At 41.9% G+C, this 14,056-nt stretch overlaps 1 protein-coding gene across 1 annotated transcript in view; it reads left to right on the top strand.

Moving 5' to 3' along the window:
* LOC112069384 (histone-lysine N-methyltransferase, H3 lysine-36 specific-like) overlaps window positions 1-5,550 on the top strand; it is a 17,351-nt gene extending 11,801 nt beyond the window's left edge. The window contains exons 8-10 of the mRNA XM_070438523.1: window positions 641-790; window positions 2,635-2,845; window positions 4,434-5,550. Of these exons, the coding sequence (XP_070294624.1) occupies window positions 641-790; window positions 2,635-2,845; window positions 4,434-5,161 (1,089 nt within the window). The 3' untranslated portion in view covers window positions 5,162-5,550. The remainder of the gene's footprint in view (window positions 1-640; window positions 791-2,634; window positions 2,846-4,433) is intronic.
* The last annotated feature ends 8,506 nt before the right edge of the window (window positions 5,551-14,056 follow it).

A 14,056-nucleotide genomic window follows, 5' to 3' on the forward strand; every position in this document is an offset into this window, starting at 1 on the left:
AGGGTTTAAAGGGGCGGTACCTTGATGTGTCTGTAGGGAGGAGGTTTAAAGGGCGTACCTGATGTGCTGTAGGGAGTTAAGGAGCCGTACCTTGATGTGTCTGTAGGGAGGAGGTTTAAAGGGGCGGTACCTTGATGTGTCTGTAGGGAGGAGGTTTAAAGGGGCGGTACCTTGATGTGTCTGTAGGGAAGGTTTAAAGGGGCTGGTACCTTGATGTGTCTTTAGGGAGGAGGTTTAAAGGGCGGTACCTTGATGTGTCTGTAGGGAGAAGGTTTAAAGGGACTGCCCGGTTCCATTTCTGTAACTAACTCCTGGAGCCCGGTTCCATTTCTGTAACTAACTCCTGGAGCCTGGTTCCATTACTGTAACTAACTCCTGGAGCCCGGTTCCATTTCTGTTACTAACTCCTGGAGCCTGGTTCCATTTCTGTAACTAACTCCTGGGGCCCGGTTCCATTTCTGTAACTAACTCCTGGGGCCCGGTTCCACTTCTGTAACTAACTCCTGGGGCCCGGTTCCATTACTGTAACTAACTCCTGGAGCCCGGTTCCACTTCTGTAACTAACTCCTGGGGCCCGGTTCCATTTCCATTCCTCAGGCACTAGGGCTTGTGACCAAAAGTATCTTTGTAATTTGTAAAGCTACCTGTACAGAACCTGGCAGTGTGTTTTTATTTGTGTGCAGGTGTGGAGCTGACCTTCAACTACAACCTGGAGTGTCTTGGTAACGGGAAGACGGTGTGTAAATGTGGAGCGCCCAACTGTTCCGGGTTCCTGGGGGTCCGACCAAAGGTAAGGCTCTGAGACTGACAAATGTCAACATACAAAACATTTGAATTTATCTAAAGAGATCTACAGTAAGTGCTTTTAGTTGTTTACTGTGTGATGATGAGTTATACCATAAAAAGTAAAGGTAGACTGGTGAATATAGCAGTAAAGTTTATAGACTGAGGTGGCAATGAAGTGAATAGCACCCTAAAGGCCTTATTCTTCCTTATATACGCGTGAACATTTATAGCGCTAAAGTCTTTATAGCATGGATTGAATTTATGCAGCCCTTAAGGAGAACTTAGGACTCGGAATATAGCGCAGCCCTAAAGGTAGACTGGTGAATATAGCAGCCTAAAGGTAGACTGGTGAATATAGCAGCCTAAGAGGTAGACTGGTGAATATAGCAGCCTAAGGTAGACTGGTGAATATAGCAGCCTAAAGGCTTAATAGAGCATAGACTGAGTGAATATAGCAGCCTAAAGGGTAGACTGGTGAATATAGCAGCCTAAAGGTAGACTGGTGAATATTAGCAGCTAAAGCAGACTGGAGAGTGCTACTTATTCATCGTGGTCTGCTGAATTTTGATAGGTCTGGTGCAGTACCTATCATTCAGGCTAGCCAGCCTCAGTTGCCTTTTAGGCTGTCTATAGATTGCAACCATCTAGTCTGATAGCTGCAGTATCCCAGCTATCTAAGGTCTTTTATGACGCTATACGTCCTACATCCGTTCGTGTCCATCTTTGCCTTTTTCCCTGTCCTTATCTTCAATAGTTCCCTTTTACTATTATCTGACTGGTTTGTGAACATCTATACAGCCCCAGGGGCCAAGGATAGAGTTAGCAGCAGACGACGCTGGCAAAAGTTCATTAGCAGCCTAAAGGCGACTTGAATGTGAATCATAGCAAGGCCCTGAAGGATAGGACTGGTGAATAATTAGCAAGCCTAATAGGATAGACTGGGAACTATAGCATTCTGAAGGGCAGACTGGGGAATATAGCAGCCTAAAGGAGTAGATAGGATGGGAATATACGCAAGCAGATAGACGTGAAGATCAGCGCAGGTTAGACTGGGGAGATATAGCAGCCTTACCTGGACTGAGTGAATCGATTAGCAGCCTAAGGCTAGACTGGATCGTGAATTAGCAGCCTAAGGCTAGACTGATATGGAATATCAGCAGCGCTAAGTTAGACTGCTTGTGAAGCTTAGCGCCTAAAGCAGCTTGTGAATTTTGAATATAGCAGCCTAAAGCTAGACTGGTGATATTAACAGCCTGAATAAGGTAGATATCCTATATAGACTGGTGTGGTGAATATAGCAGCCTAAGGTAGACTGGGTGAATATAGCAGCCTAAAGGTAGACTGGAGTGAATATAGCAGCCTAAGGTAGACTGGTGAATTATAGCAGCCTAAAAAGAGTAGGACTGGTAATATAGCAGCCTAAAGAGGTAGGAACTGATGAAAGATATAGCAGCCTAAAGGTAGACTGGTGGAATATAGCAGCCTAAATGGTTATTTAGACAACTAGCTGTGAATATAGCAGCCTAAGGTTAGACTGCGTGAATATAGCAGCCTAAAGGTAGACTGGAATATAGCAGCCTTAAGGGTAGACTGGTGAAGAATATAGCAGCCACCTAAGGTAGTTAGCTGGTGAATATAGCAGCTCTAAGCGGGAAGACTGGTGAATATAGCAGACCTAAAGGTTAGACTGGTGAATCATAGCAGCCTAAAGGGCTAATAGTAACTGCTGTGAATATAGCAGCCTAAAGGAATAGACTGGTGAATATAGCAGCCTAAAGGTTTATAGGGGATGGTGAAATATAGCCAGCCAAAATAATGCCTGATGTGTTACGTGTGTCTGTCTCCCAGAACCAGCTGTCTAAAGCACGGGAAGGAAGGGAACTAAAGGAGGGCAAGAAGAAGGTTCTGGTGAAGAAGAAGCCTCAGCTGGAGGTGACGAAGGAGAGGGAGGACGGGTGTTTCAGCTGTGGGGACGGAGGACAAATCGTGTCCTGTAAGAAGCCAGGATGTCCCAAGGTCTACCATGCAGACTGTCTCAACCTGGCCAAGAGACCTGCAGGTGAGTGATGGGGCGAGAAACCACCTCCCCCATGGAAACTCTGACACAAAATGGCTGTTATATTATGTGTGATTTTGTATGGGACTTTCCTAAGAGGTTGTAGTCTGTAGATTTTTGTGTCATTAGAACTCATCAGCAAGGGATTTGGACATGGGGTGGGGTGTGTAACTTCCCACTGGGCACTCCACGACATTTCAATGTGGATATTTACGTCATATTTGGTTGAGACGTTGATCAATGAGATTAAAACCTATATTCACCCACTCAAAAATACAGCCAAAATGTAGTTGAATTTCCTATGTGTTTATCACTATGCTTTCAACCATCTCAAAGCACAACCAGCTTTATATGATTACATAAGAATAAATATGTAGTTACAGTATTCTCAAAATGTGGCCATAAATGTTTTACTCATTTTAAGGTCGAATTTTACATTMGTTTGTAAGATAGCCATAAAGATATTCTCTGGTACTTTTGTATACTGTTTAGTCAGTAGTTCTGAAAGTCCAGCATGTCATTGCTCTCTCGCTCTACTGTGTCATTGCTCTCTCGCTCTACTGTGTCATTGCTCTCTCGCTCTACTGTGTCATTGCTCTCTCGCTCTACTGTGTGTGCGTCTTGCTAGCTGTCACTCAAATGGTGAGGGGCTGGAGCTAATTGGCTGAAACTCAAATTGCTAGGGTGTTGGTCCACTTGAGGGTAAATGTAGGGAGAATTTCAGAAAACAGTCGCATTCAAACTAGGGATTTCGTGGCTAATTCAGGTAAAACAGTAATTTTGCTAATAGATTATGCATGTATAAACTACACATTGACACATCCAGCTCAAAGCGTGAGGTTTAAAAAAAAAAAGACTTACTAGTCGCCAAAGTACCGGAGCATGTCTTTAACTAATATTGAATTGTGTTTGGTTGACAATGCAACCAAATATCAACATTTTAAAGGACATATATCTACGTTTTGGAAAGTTTTATCTGAGCCGCTGGCTTAATCCCATTCATGATTGAGTTGGAGACATGAATCCAACATATAATCTGGTAACTTGTTGAAGTTAATTAATAGGCTATTTATTGTATTTTTAAAAGTGAATTTGAGTTGTCAACACAACCAAATATCAACATTTTGAAGGACATGTCTCTTCTGCTTGGATAGTTCCATCTGTACCACTGATTTAGTCTGGCCTTTAATTCTTTCAACTTTGATTTTTGGTTGAGATGGAAACGTGAATCCAACATATCATTTATTAATTTGTAGACCAACTGGAATTAAAGCCAGACTGTCAGTGGCACAGATGGAATTATACAAACAGAAGATGCATCTCCTTTAAATGTTCATATTTGGTTGCTTTTACAACCAAACACAATTCAATATCATTAAATATGAAATCAACCAGAGCTTGAAACCCTAGGCCTATTGTATTGTCTATTTGTAGTTGATTTAGTACATCGGAGAAGGAAAGAAGTCATTTTAGTCGTTTTTGCTTTTTGTTCAAGCCTCAAAGCTGGAGTTTCCTGAAGGAGTGTAAGGATCTGTGGTACAGGAATGTGTCTGATGATCTCTGTTGTAACACTGATTCTGTCTACTCTAAGGCCGTTGGGAGTGCCCCTGGCACCAGTGTGACATCTGCGGTCATGAGGCGGCCTCCTTCTGTGAGATGTGTCCCAGCTCCTTTTGCACGCAGCACCGTGAGGGCTTGCTCTTCATCTCTAARATAGATGGGCGGCTCGCCTGCAACGATCACGACCCCTGTGGACCCGAGCCCCTGGAACCAGGGGAGATCAGGGAGTACGTACCTCCTGGTGGCATGCCTCTCCCCCACCCCCTGGGTCTGGTCCCACCCAGGCCTGGTTCCACCACTGCTGGTTCTATCCCCTCCACAGTTGCCCCAGACCTGACCCAGGACTCGCTACTGCCCCCTACAGGGAGCTTGTTCCTCAACACCTCCCAGAACTCCAATACCTCCTCCTACGGACCCCCTAGCAGTCCCTACATGTCTGATAGTCAAATACTGCACTTCTCCCTTCCTTCTCCCCCCTCCTACAAGGACGTGAAAGAGGAGGAGGAGGTTGGAGAGCTGGAAGACGGACAGGTGGGTGGATTAGAAGAGGATGCAGAGGAGGATGAAGAAGAGGACGAGGAGGAAGGAGAGGCGATGGAGGTAGTTGAGGAGGAAGATGAGCAGTATGAGGGCAGACTAGGAGAGGAGGAAGGGGGAGATGTGTATGACACCTGGGGGGACTACATGGAGGAGGAGCCAGACGATGAGGGGGAGGTAGAGGAGGAGGAGTGGGGAAGGGTGGAGGATGAAGAGAAATGAACTCTGTTTACATCCCTCCCCCTTGTCTTCCATTCCTTCTTCCATCTCTACGAAAATACTTTTTCTCTAGCTCTCATCTCTCTAGTGACATTCTGATGGACTGACAATGAGAAAGAGATTGTCCTGGTGGTGCCAAGCGAAATACGAAGCTGCCTTTGTGTTCGCACTGCATTGCCTTCCTATGCCCAGCATAGCACAGTGTGGGATATAAACTGGTGCTAAAGGGCTGGGAAGACTGCTCTGGTCAACCTCTGGTCGTCTTGTCACCATCTGTTGATATGTTTTAGATTCTGCTCTGGTCAGCCTCTGGTCCATCTGTTGTATGTTATTAGTATCTGCTCTGGCAGCCTCTGGTCCATCTGTTGTATGTTATTAGTATCTGCTCTGGTCAGCCTTCTGGGTCCATCTGTTTATTAGTATCTGCTCTGGTCAGCCTCTGGTCCATCTGTTGTATGTTATTAGTATCTGCTCTGGTCAGCCTCTGGTCCATCTGTTGTATGTTATTAGTATCTGCTCTGGTCAGCCTCTGGTCCATCTGTCGTATGTTATTAGTGACTGGTGCTGTTTTTCTTCTCTTAAAAGTTTACATTTTTGTTTTATTTTACAATTGGAAAACAAAAAAGGATCGGCAGCCTCACTCAGCCACACCCTGACTATACCGGACATGTTGCGTGTGTGACCATTGCAAAATAAATGTACAAATTCAATATTTTCATCCACACTGCTTGCGCGCGTCAACTAACGTCTTTGATGCCAAACGCTGAAATAGAACTTGGTTCTATTTGAGACACGCTGTAAATCTCACGTCTCCTGTCTCCTTATTGATTTACATGACGATACAACCCCACGTGTTTGCTTGAAAGGAGAAACCTGGAGATATTAATCAAAGATAACTTACTAGGTTTTCCTTTTTATTTGTGGATTATACGCGGAATGGAGATACACACAGTATCTCCATTCCGGCGTATAATCCACAAATAAAAAGGAAAACCTAGTAAGTTATCTTTGATTAATATCTCCAGGTTTCTCCTTTCAAGCAAACACGTGGGGTTGTATCGTCATGTAAATCAATTGACCTGGGTCAAGGTTCTCCAAAGGACCACCTAAGAATGGGAACACACATGCATGAGAAGGTAAAATAACAACCCACTGTTCATCTTCCAGGACAAACTAGCTAACAACAGCTATCCAACTTATTGTCCATGAACGTTTCATGTGTATTTTGACCTGTCCCAAAATGAATATAGTTGGATCACAGTTGGTTTTGTTATTTTAACCTGCATGTCATGTTCGCGTCTATCAAATGAGGAGAGACAAACTTATCACACAAGTCAAGAGTTATACTTAAACTACAACTTTAATAATAAGTGCTTTGCAATGACTTTCAACAATTCACCATTTCTAATGATCCATTGAGAGTGATAAAACAAAAGTGCAAAGATTTTTTTATTGCCAAGATACACCCCTTTCAACCTATATGACGAACAACAGATACATAGAATGGTCACAAGGTTAAGATTTGTATGAAAGATAACTATAATACATAGCAGACAGCATCTGCTGTGTCAACAGTTTTCATTGTATAGACCAGTGTCTTGGCCCTCTGACTCCAAACKGGAACCATCTCTYCCTGGTACGGTATAGAGCACAAACATTAACTCATGTTMTCTGGAATGCTCTTTAGGTTTTATCACCCAAAGACATCGTAAATCTCCTCCGTCAGTGTTATCTCATAGAGGCCCTCCTCAGTATAACACACACACACAATAGTTCACAGAACACTCTATTCTGTCGAATAAAACAACCATTATAATGCAATACAAGCATTATAACATAATCTTGCAATTTCCCTGACACCAGTTATCAAGAATAATGAACGATATGCTCTCAATGATCACTGATTATAAAACGGCATAACCAACTTCTGGTTTGGATATATAACTGTGTTACAAATCAACCCAATCTTGAAATCTAAAGTGCATCTCTTGTAAACGGTAAAGAAAACACTTTTTGTCTACAGCGAAAGATTATGATGATAAAACTCTCAATCCATAATTAAGATACCAGATTGTTCATTATGTTAAGATGGTTATGGCTGGACAAACAGAAACATTCCAAGAGTTCAGAACATCACTCCTGTTAGTTGTGTGTACATCAATGTTTTGACCTTACTTTATGGCTTTAGGTTACCGTTCCATCCACAGAATTAGAACAAATTCTAGTTCTTTGATTCCATCACCATGTTCCATCATCATAGGTCATTCAATGATCACATCTGGCAGAAAAATGTGTTGTCTGTTTGGGAGATGATGCGAAAGTTTATATTGTGAGTGTATGTTTGAGTGCACGCACTTGTCTGCTGTTGTAGAATCAAGCGATACTTGTCATGTATTGTCTCATGGCCTAAAGAACAGTGTTTTTGAGTTTTAAAAAGTAGAGTTTTATACTTCTGAATTGACTGTTGTGGTGCTGTAAACATTTTAACACAAACCCCCTTAGTATATAGACTCCATCGTCTCACTGGAAGGCTGGTTGTCTGCATTACTAAAATACATGGTTTATCATCCCTGTTGGTTAACTGAAGAGCCAAGCAGAATGTGTCATGTTTTCTGTCATAACTAATGTTGATTCATCGGGCAGCTTTTCCAACAAGATGGTTTATCATCACAATGAAGCTGTGAAGCGTTCTGAAACTTCTCCACATTCTAGAAAGGTTGTTCCGAGACCTTCAGTTCATACATTTTGTGTAATGTTCTGCTGTATATGTTCGGCATTCGAACATGTAGCAGCACACTTCCAACGCACAAAACACACGGGTCCAGTTTGGTTGGTTAAATTCCATGAAATAACAAACCTTCCCATGAGTCTGATCTAATGCTTTTTAAAAGAAATTAGAACATTTTCATTAATTTTACAATTTGGTTAAATTGATGTTTAGAATTTAGAATGTCAACATGAGAATCACTGGACAATTGGCCTTAAAATCCTGAATATTCAGCCTTTTAAAACAATCAATTGGGTCCAACACCAACTAAATGACAACATGATGTACTGAATTCCCTAACAGAAGCACTACCATTTTTACATGGCTTGCCTAATAATGTGTCAACAAATGTTTCTGCCTCACTCTTGACTTGACATCCAGGCAGAGAAATATATATATATGTTTTGGTTGGCTAGTTTTGTATGTATCAAACCTATATTATTTTTTTCCCCTTTTTTTTCTTTCCGTTTTGTGATGATGATGTTTGCCAACGGGTCTACTTCGAAGAGTTCTCTGGCCCCTCCTGTTATTTTTTTTTTAGAGAGATGAAACACAGAAATAGGTTTTCTGAAGAAACAGGGGATATGTTTATTGCTGCCATGTTGAGAAGACTCATGAACTGAACTGTACTCCTTTGTGTATAAAAAATATTGTAAGTAAAGTTTCACAATAGAACATTTTGTTTTTGTAATTTTTTGAAGGCTCACTTTTTCTTCCCTTTTGAAAAAAGAAAAGCAGATAAGCTGAAAATATGTGCTGATTTACTTATTTTTAAATTATTAAATTAATCATTATTAAAAGGACAAATGTGTCATTATAAACTTTCGACTCAGTGGCGAACACTTCATACAACTATCTGGCTCAGCGCAACCGCAACGGTTTGGAGAAGTCTTATGCAAAGAGTATGGATATACTGACAAGATACATGTCTCTCCGCCCTAACAATGGGAGTTGTTGTCCACAAAGCGACACGACGTGCTGTCTCCTTTTTTTATGAATATTTGATGAAGGTTGTTGACGTCAACCGCCTGTATTCAATGGCGACATACGCTATCCCACGAGCCTAATGACATGAATATGCATAGCCATCCAGACAACGCCGATATAAAGTGTTTTTTATCAAAGTTGCCGGGATGTCACGTGTCCTACTTATATCAATACACTCGTAAGATCTTAAGCCTTACGAAACTTCTATTCGATCAAATAAACCTTACGTAGCAAATAATCCTTTTTTTTTTGTTGTTGACCTAATTCTACCTCTACCGTACAAAAACCCTTGCATGGTGGGCGAAACAACGAAAAAACGCCAACTGATGGAGGGAGACCGATTTTGCACCGAGTTGGCACTCTCTTCCGCTTTCTGTCTGCCTGAAGTTGAAATTAACATGACGTCACTTCCTGGTTTGTGAAATAGGGACGTTCATGTTGGAAACACAAGTCGATAGCCAGGAAATCTAGTCTAGGTCTCTAAAGTTCTCTAATTTTGGTGATCCTGTCAAGGTAAGCAAAACATGCATTTTATCTAGAGTGAGTTGTACGGTCTAGTTTTGTCGTCATACCTTCGTCGCCAAAGTTAGCTAACCAGCCTGCCAACAACCTTTTTGTTTTTGTCAATAACTTCAAGCCAGCTAGTTCCACCATCAACCACATATCCCTACAAGGATATGTAGCACTTAATGAAATCCACGTATTCGTTTAATGGTAGCTAGGTGACTCATCCAGCTATGTGGGTTTAGAGCTTGAGGCAGTCACATCATACACGTACTTGGGAGTATGGCAAGACGGTGCACTGTCCTTATCTCAGCACATATCAAAGCTGCAGGCTTAAGTTAAATCTAGACTTGGTTTCCTATTTTTATTGACTTGGCCGAAGCTTTTAATACAGTAGACCATTCCATTCTTGTGGGCTAAGGAGTAATGGTGTCTCTGAGGGGTCTTTGGCCTGGTTTGCTAACTACCTCTCCCAAACAGTGCAGTGTATAAAGTCAGAAAATCTGCTGTCTCAGCCACTGCCTGTCACCAAGGGAGTACCCCAAGGCTCAATCCTAGGCCCCACGCTCTTCTCAATTTACATCAACAATATAGCTCAAGCAGTAGGAAGCTCTCTCTCATCCATTTATATGCAGATGATACAGTCTTATACTCAGCTGCCCCCTCTGCTAATTCTGTGTTAAATGCTCTACAACAAAGCTTTCTTAGTGTCCAACAAGCTTTCTCTACCCTTAACCTTGTTCTGAACACCTCCTGCATATCAGAGAAGACATCGCTAAGCTGAGTCCAGTCATACATGTTACAGTTGAAGTTGGACGTTTACATACACCTTAGCCAAATACATTTAACCTAAGTTTTTCACAATTCCTGACAATTAATCCTAGTAAAAATGCCCTGTGTTAGGTCAGTTAGGATCACCACTTTATTTTAAGAATGTGAAACGTCAGAATAGCTTTTATTTCTTTCATCACATTCCCAGTGGGTCAGAAGTTTACATACACTCAATTAGTATTTGGTAGCATTGCCTTTTAAATTGTTTAGCTTGGGTCAAATGTTTTGGGTAGCCTTCCACAAGCTTCCCACAATAAGTTGGGTGAATTTTGGCCCATTCCTCCTGACAGAGCTGGTGTAACTGAGTCAGGTTTGTAGGCCTCGTTGCTCGCACACACTTTTTCAGTTCTGCCCACAAATGTTCTATAGGATCAATACCTTGACTTTGTTGTCTTTAAGCCATTGTTCCACAACTTTGGAAGTATGCTTGGGGTCATTGTCCATTTGGAAGACCCATTTGCGACCAAGCTTTACCTTCCTGACTGATGTCTTGAGATGTTGCTTCAAAATATCCACATAATTTTCCTTCCTCATGATGCCATCTATTTTGTGAAGTGCACCAGTCCCTCCTGCAGCAAAGCACCCCCACAACATGATGCTGCCACCCCTGTGCTTCACGGTTGGGATGGTGTTCTTCGGCTTGCAAGCCTCCCTCTTTTTCCTCCAAACATAACGATGTTCATTATGGCCAAACAGTTCTATTTTTGTTTCATCAGACCAGAGGACATTTCTCAAAAAAGTACAATCTTTGTCCCCATGTGCTGTTGCAAACCGTAGTCTGGCTTTTTTATGGCGGTTTTGGAGCAGTGGCTGCTTCCTGGCTGAGCGGCCTTTCAGGTTATGTCGATATAGGACTCGTTTTACTGTTTCCTCCAGCATCTTTACAAGGTCCTTTGCTGTTGTTCTGGGATTGATTTGCACTTTTCGTAGCAAAGTATGTTCATCTCTAGGAGACAGAACGCGTCTCCTTCCTGAGGGGTATGACGGCTGCGTGGTCCCATGGTGTTTATACTTGCGTACTATTGTTTGTACAGATGAACGTGGTACCTTCAGGCGTTTGGAAATTGCTCCCAAGGATGAACCAGACTTGTGGAGGTCTACAATTTTATTTTCTGAGGTCTTGGCTGATTTCTTTTGGTTTTCCCATGATGTCAGGCAAAGAGGCACTGAGTTTGAAGGTAGGCCTTGAAATACATCCACAGTTTGACATGTTTCTACGACCTTTACGGATACTATATGGAATTTTCGTCAAGCCTTGATGACTTGCCTAAGGCTGTGGAATACTGAACATAACGCCCCAAACAAATATAGTTTTTTTTATATAAAAAAAATCTTTATCAACAAAAGGAACATTTATTGTGTAATTGGGAGTCTCGTGAGTGCAAACATCCGAAGATCATCAAAGGTAAGCGATTAATTTTATTGCTTTTCTGGCTTTCGTGACCAATCTACATGGCTGCTAGGTGTTCTTAATGTTTTGTCTAGTGATCGATAAACTCGGATTGCTTTCGCTGTTAAGCATATTTTCAAAATCTGACACGATAGGTGGATTAACAACAAGCTAAGCTGTGTTTTGCACTTATTGCACTTGTGATTTCATGAATATAAATATTCTTAGCAATTTTTTTTAAATTTGGCGCTCTGCAATTAAGCGGTTGTTGTTGATAAATGATCCCGCTAAAGGGATCCGTGCATCAAGAATTGCAACTTCCACAAGTTAATCTGATCAAGGGCTTCATTGCCAAAATCCCGAAGTATCCCTTTAAGTATGTGAACATGTTTTTACTCCAACCTCGTGAAAGTGACAAACGGACACGTTTTCATTTTCGTCAACAACGCTTTTTTTATTGAAGTAGTGCCTTGTTTTAACGGCGCAGTTCAGTGCGACACGACCGTTAGACCCGATATGATGTGTTTCTGCACATGACCTTAGCAAGCTAACGTCGCCATGACATCGCCTACAAGTGTGATCTGGGAATTCTATTGGAGAACAAGTTTCTACATGTCTTCATACTAAACCATATTTGTTCATTTATTTCTCAATATCTCCCAGGAGAATTAGTGGTATATCCCAACTTCTCCCCATGTTTTAGGCTCATAAAATGGTATCCATAAAGCTGGCATCCTAATGCCAATGTTCTTCATAGTTAGTTTAGGAAAGTGATTGTATGGAACTAAACACACGTCCTCTCCTCCCCTCATCTCCTCCATCTCTCCAGTCTTTGTGTGGGTTGGCCAATGATAAGGGCTCTGAGGTGCACCTCCAGGCCGACCCCACCAAGCTGGAGCTGCTGCACCAGTCCTTCCAGGTCAGAAGGATGTTTTCAAGGACAAACGGAAGTAGACTATCCTGGATAAGGTACAGAATAAATACACTGCACTCCATCCTCGCCAGCCTCTTTTTGTCATTAGAGACCAAAGATTTCAATTCACATTTTCAATGTAAATAAACAAGAAAGTTGTGTAGCCCATAAAAGTGTCATCAATGTACTAAACATGAATTCAAATTCCTCATACAGCAGGGTTTGGATTAATTCCACCAATTCAGTTCCCTCTCCCTGTAAAATTATATTTAATTCCATTCTAATTCCAGGTCAGTCTATGAATTCAATCTCTCAATTCCAATGTTAGGTAAAATTCCAAGAATTCAGTTCCCAGTTCAATATTATCCCAAACAGAAATTCAATTCCCTCACGGTTCAGTCACTGTTTAGACAGCCTAGCCATACTAGAAAAATAGAAATAGAAATAGAAATATTTTTATTAAAATCCTGCCATCTATTTCATTAATTCCTTTTAACTGGGAAATGTACAAATATTGCATTTCAATTCCAAAGATTAAATGTTTTTAATATTCAAACTAAAACAAGTCTAATTTATATTTGGATTCTCCAAATCCATTACTTAAAGATTGAATTCAATTTGAATTTCAACAATGTAAATTATTCACTTTGAATTGACCCCCCCCCGAGCTCTATACGGGGAGACACCTGTCAATCATCTCATCCCTCACAAAAACAGTGTTGATAATGGCTCAAACATGACTGATGAATAGTAGATACGGAGCGTTAGTTTGATGCCAGCCTCTCCGGTGCAGTAGCTCTGTTTGACCATGGAGTGGCAGCACTTGAAGCCCCAGCAGTTTCTCTCTCCATTATGACCCCAAAATACACTGCAAGGCAACAAAAACAAAACAGAAACCACTTTAAGTATGCTTAATAGATGCTACTGTACAGTATTAATACTGCCTTTACTATTTTTAGACTTTATTTTTAAGACTCCTCCACGAGGGGGCTGTTCAAGAACACTCCAAAAGGTTCTGTCTACCCGAGAGACCGTTCGGACTAATGCTCCTCCACGAGGGGCTGTTCCAAGAACACTCCAAAAGGTTCCTGTCTAACCGGAGACCGTTCGGACTGTGCTCCCCACGAGGGGGCTGTTCAAGACACTCCAAAAGGTTCCTGTTCTAACCGAAGACCGTTCTGACTGTGCTCATCTCTACGGGGTTAGTCGGTTCTAGACGCCTCACGCGTGGTTCTGGAGGAGTATGTCTTCTTCGTATTTGGAGCGTGCCACAGCCTTCTCCGGTCCTTCAGTATGGCACCGTGACGACTGTACTCCACGTAGTTCTCAGTCTGGGCCAGCAGCAACTTTCTGGGGGGGGGGCATCCAGGTGCTCCTCACCCCCGTACTGAGACACAGAACACACAGGAATAACAGTTATTCAGTAGGACCCTCAACTAACAAGAATGAAACAGTTATTCAGTTATACCATTAACTAATGTATGACAGGGTTGGGGGGGGGGGGGG

This window comes from Salvelinus sp. IW2-2015, unplaced genomic scaffold, assembly GCF_002910315.2.
Source record: "Salvelinus sp. IW2-2015 unplaced genomic scaffold, ASM291031v2 Un_scaffold996, whole genome shotgun sequence".
NCBI classification, from domain to species: Eukaryota; Metazoa; Chordata; class Actinopteri; order Salmoniformes; family Salmonidae; genus Salvelinus; species Salvelinus sp. IW2-2015.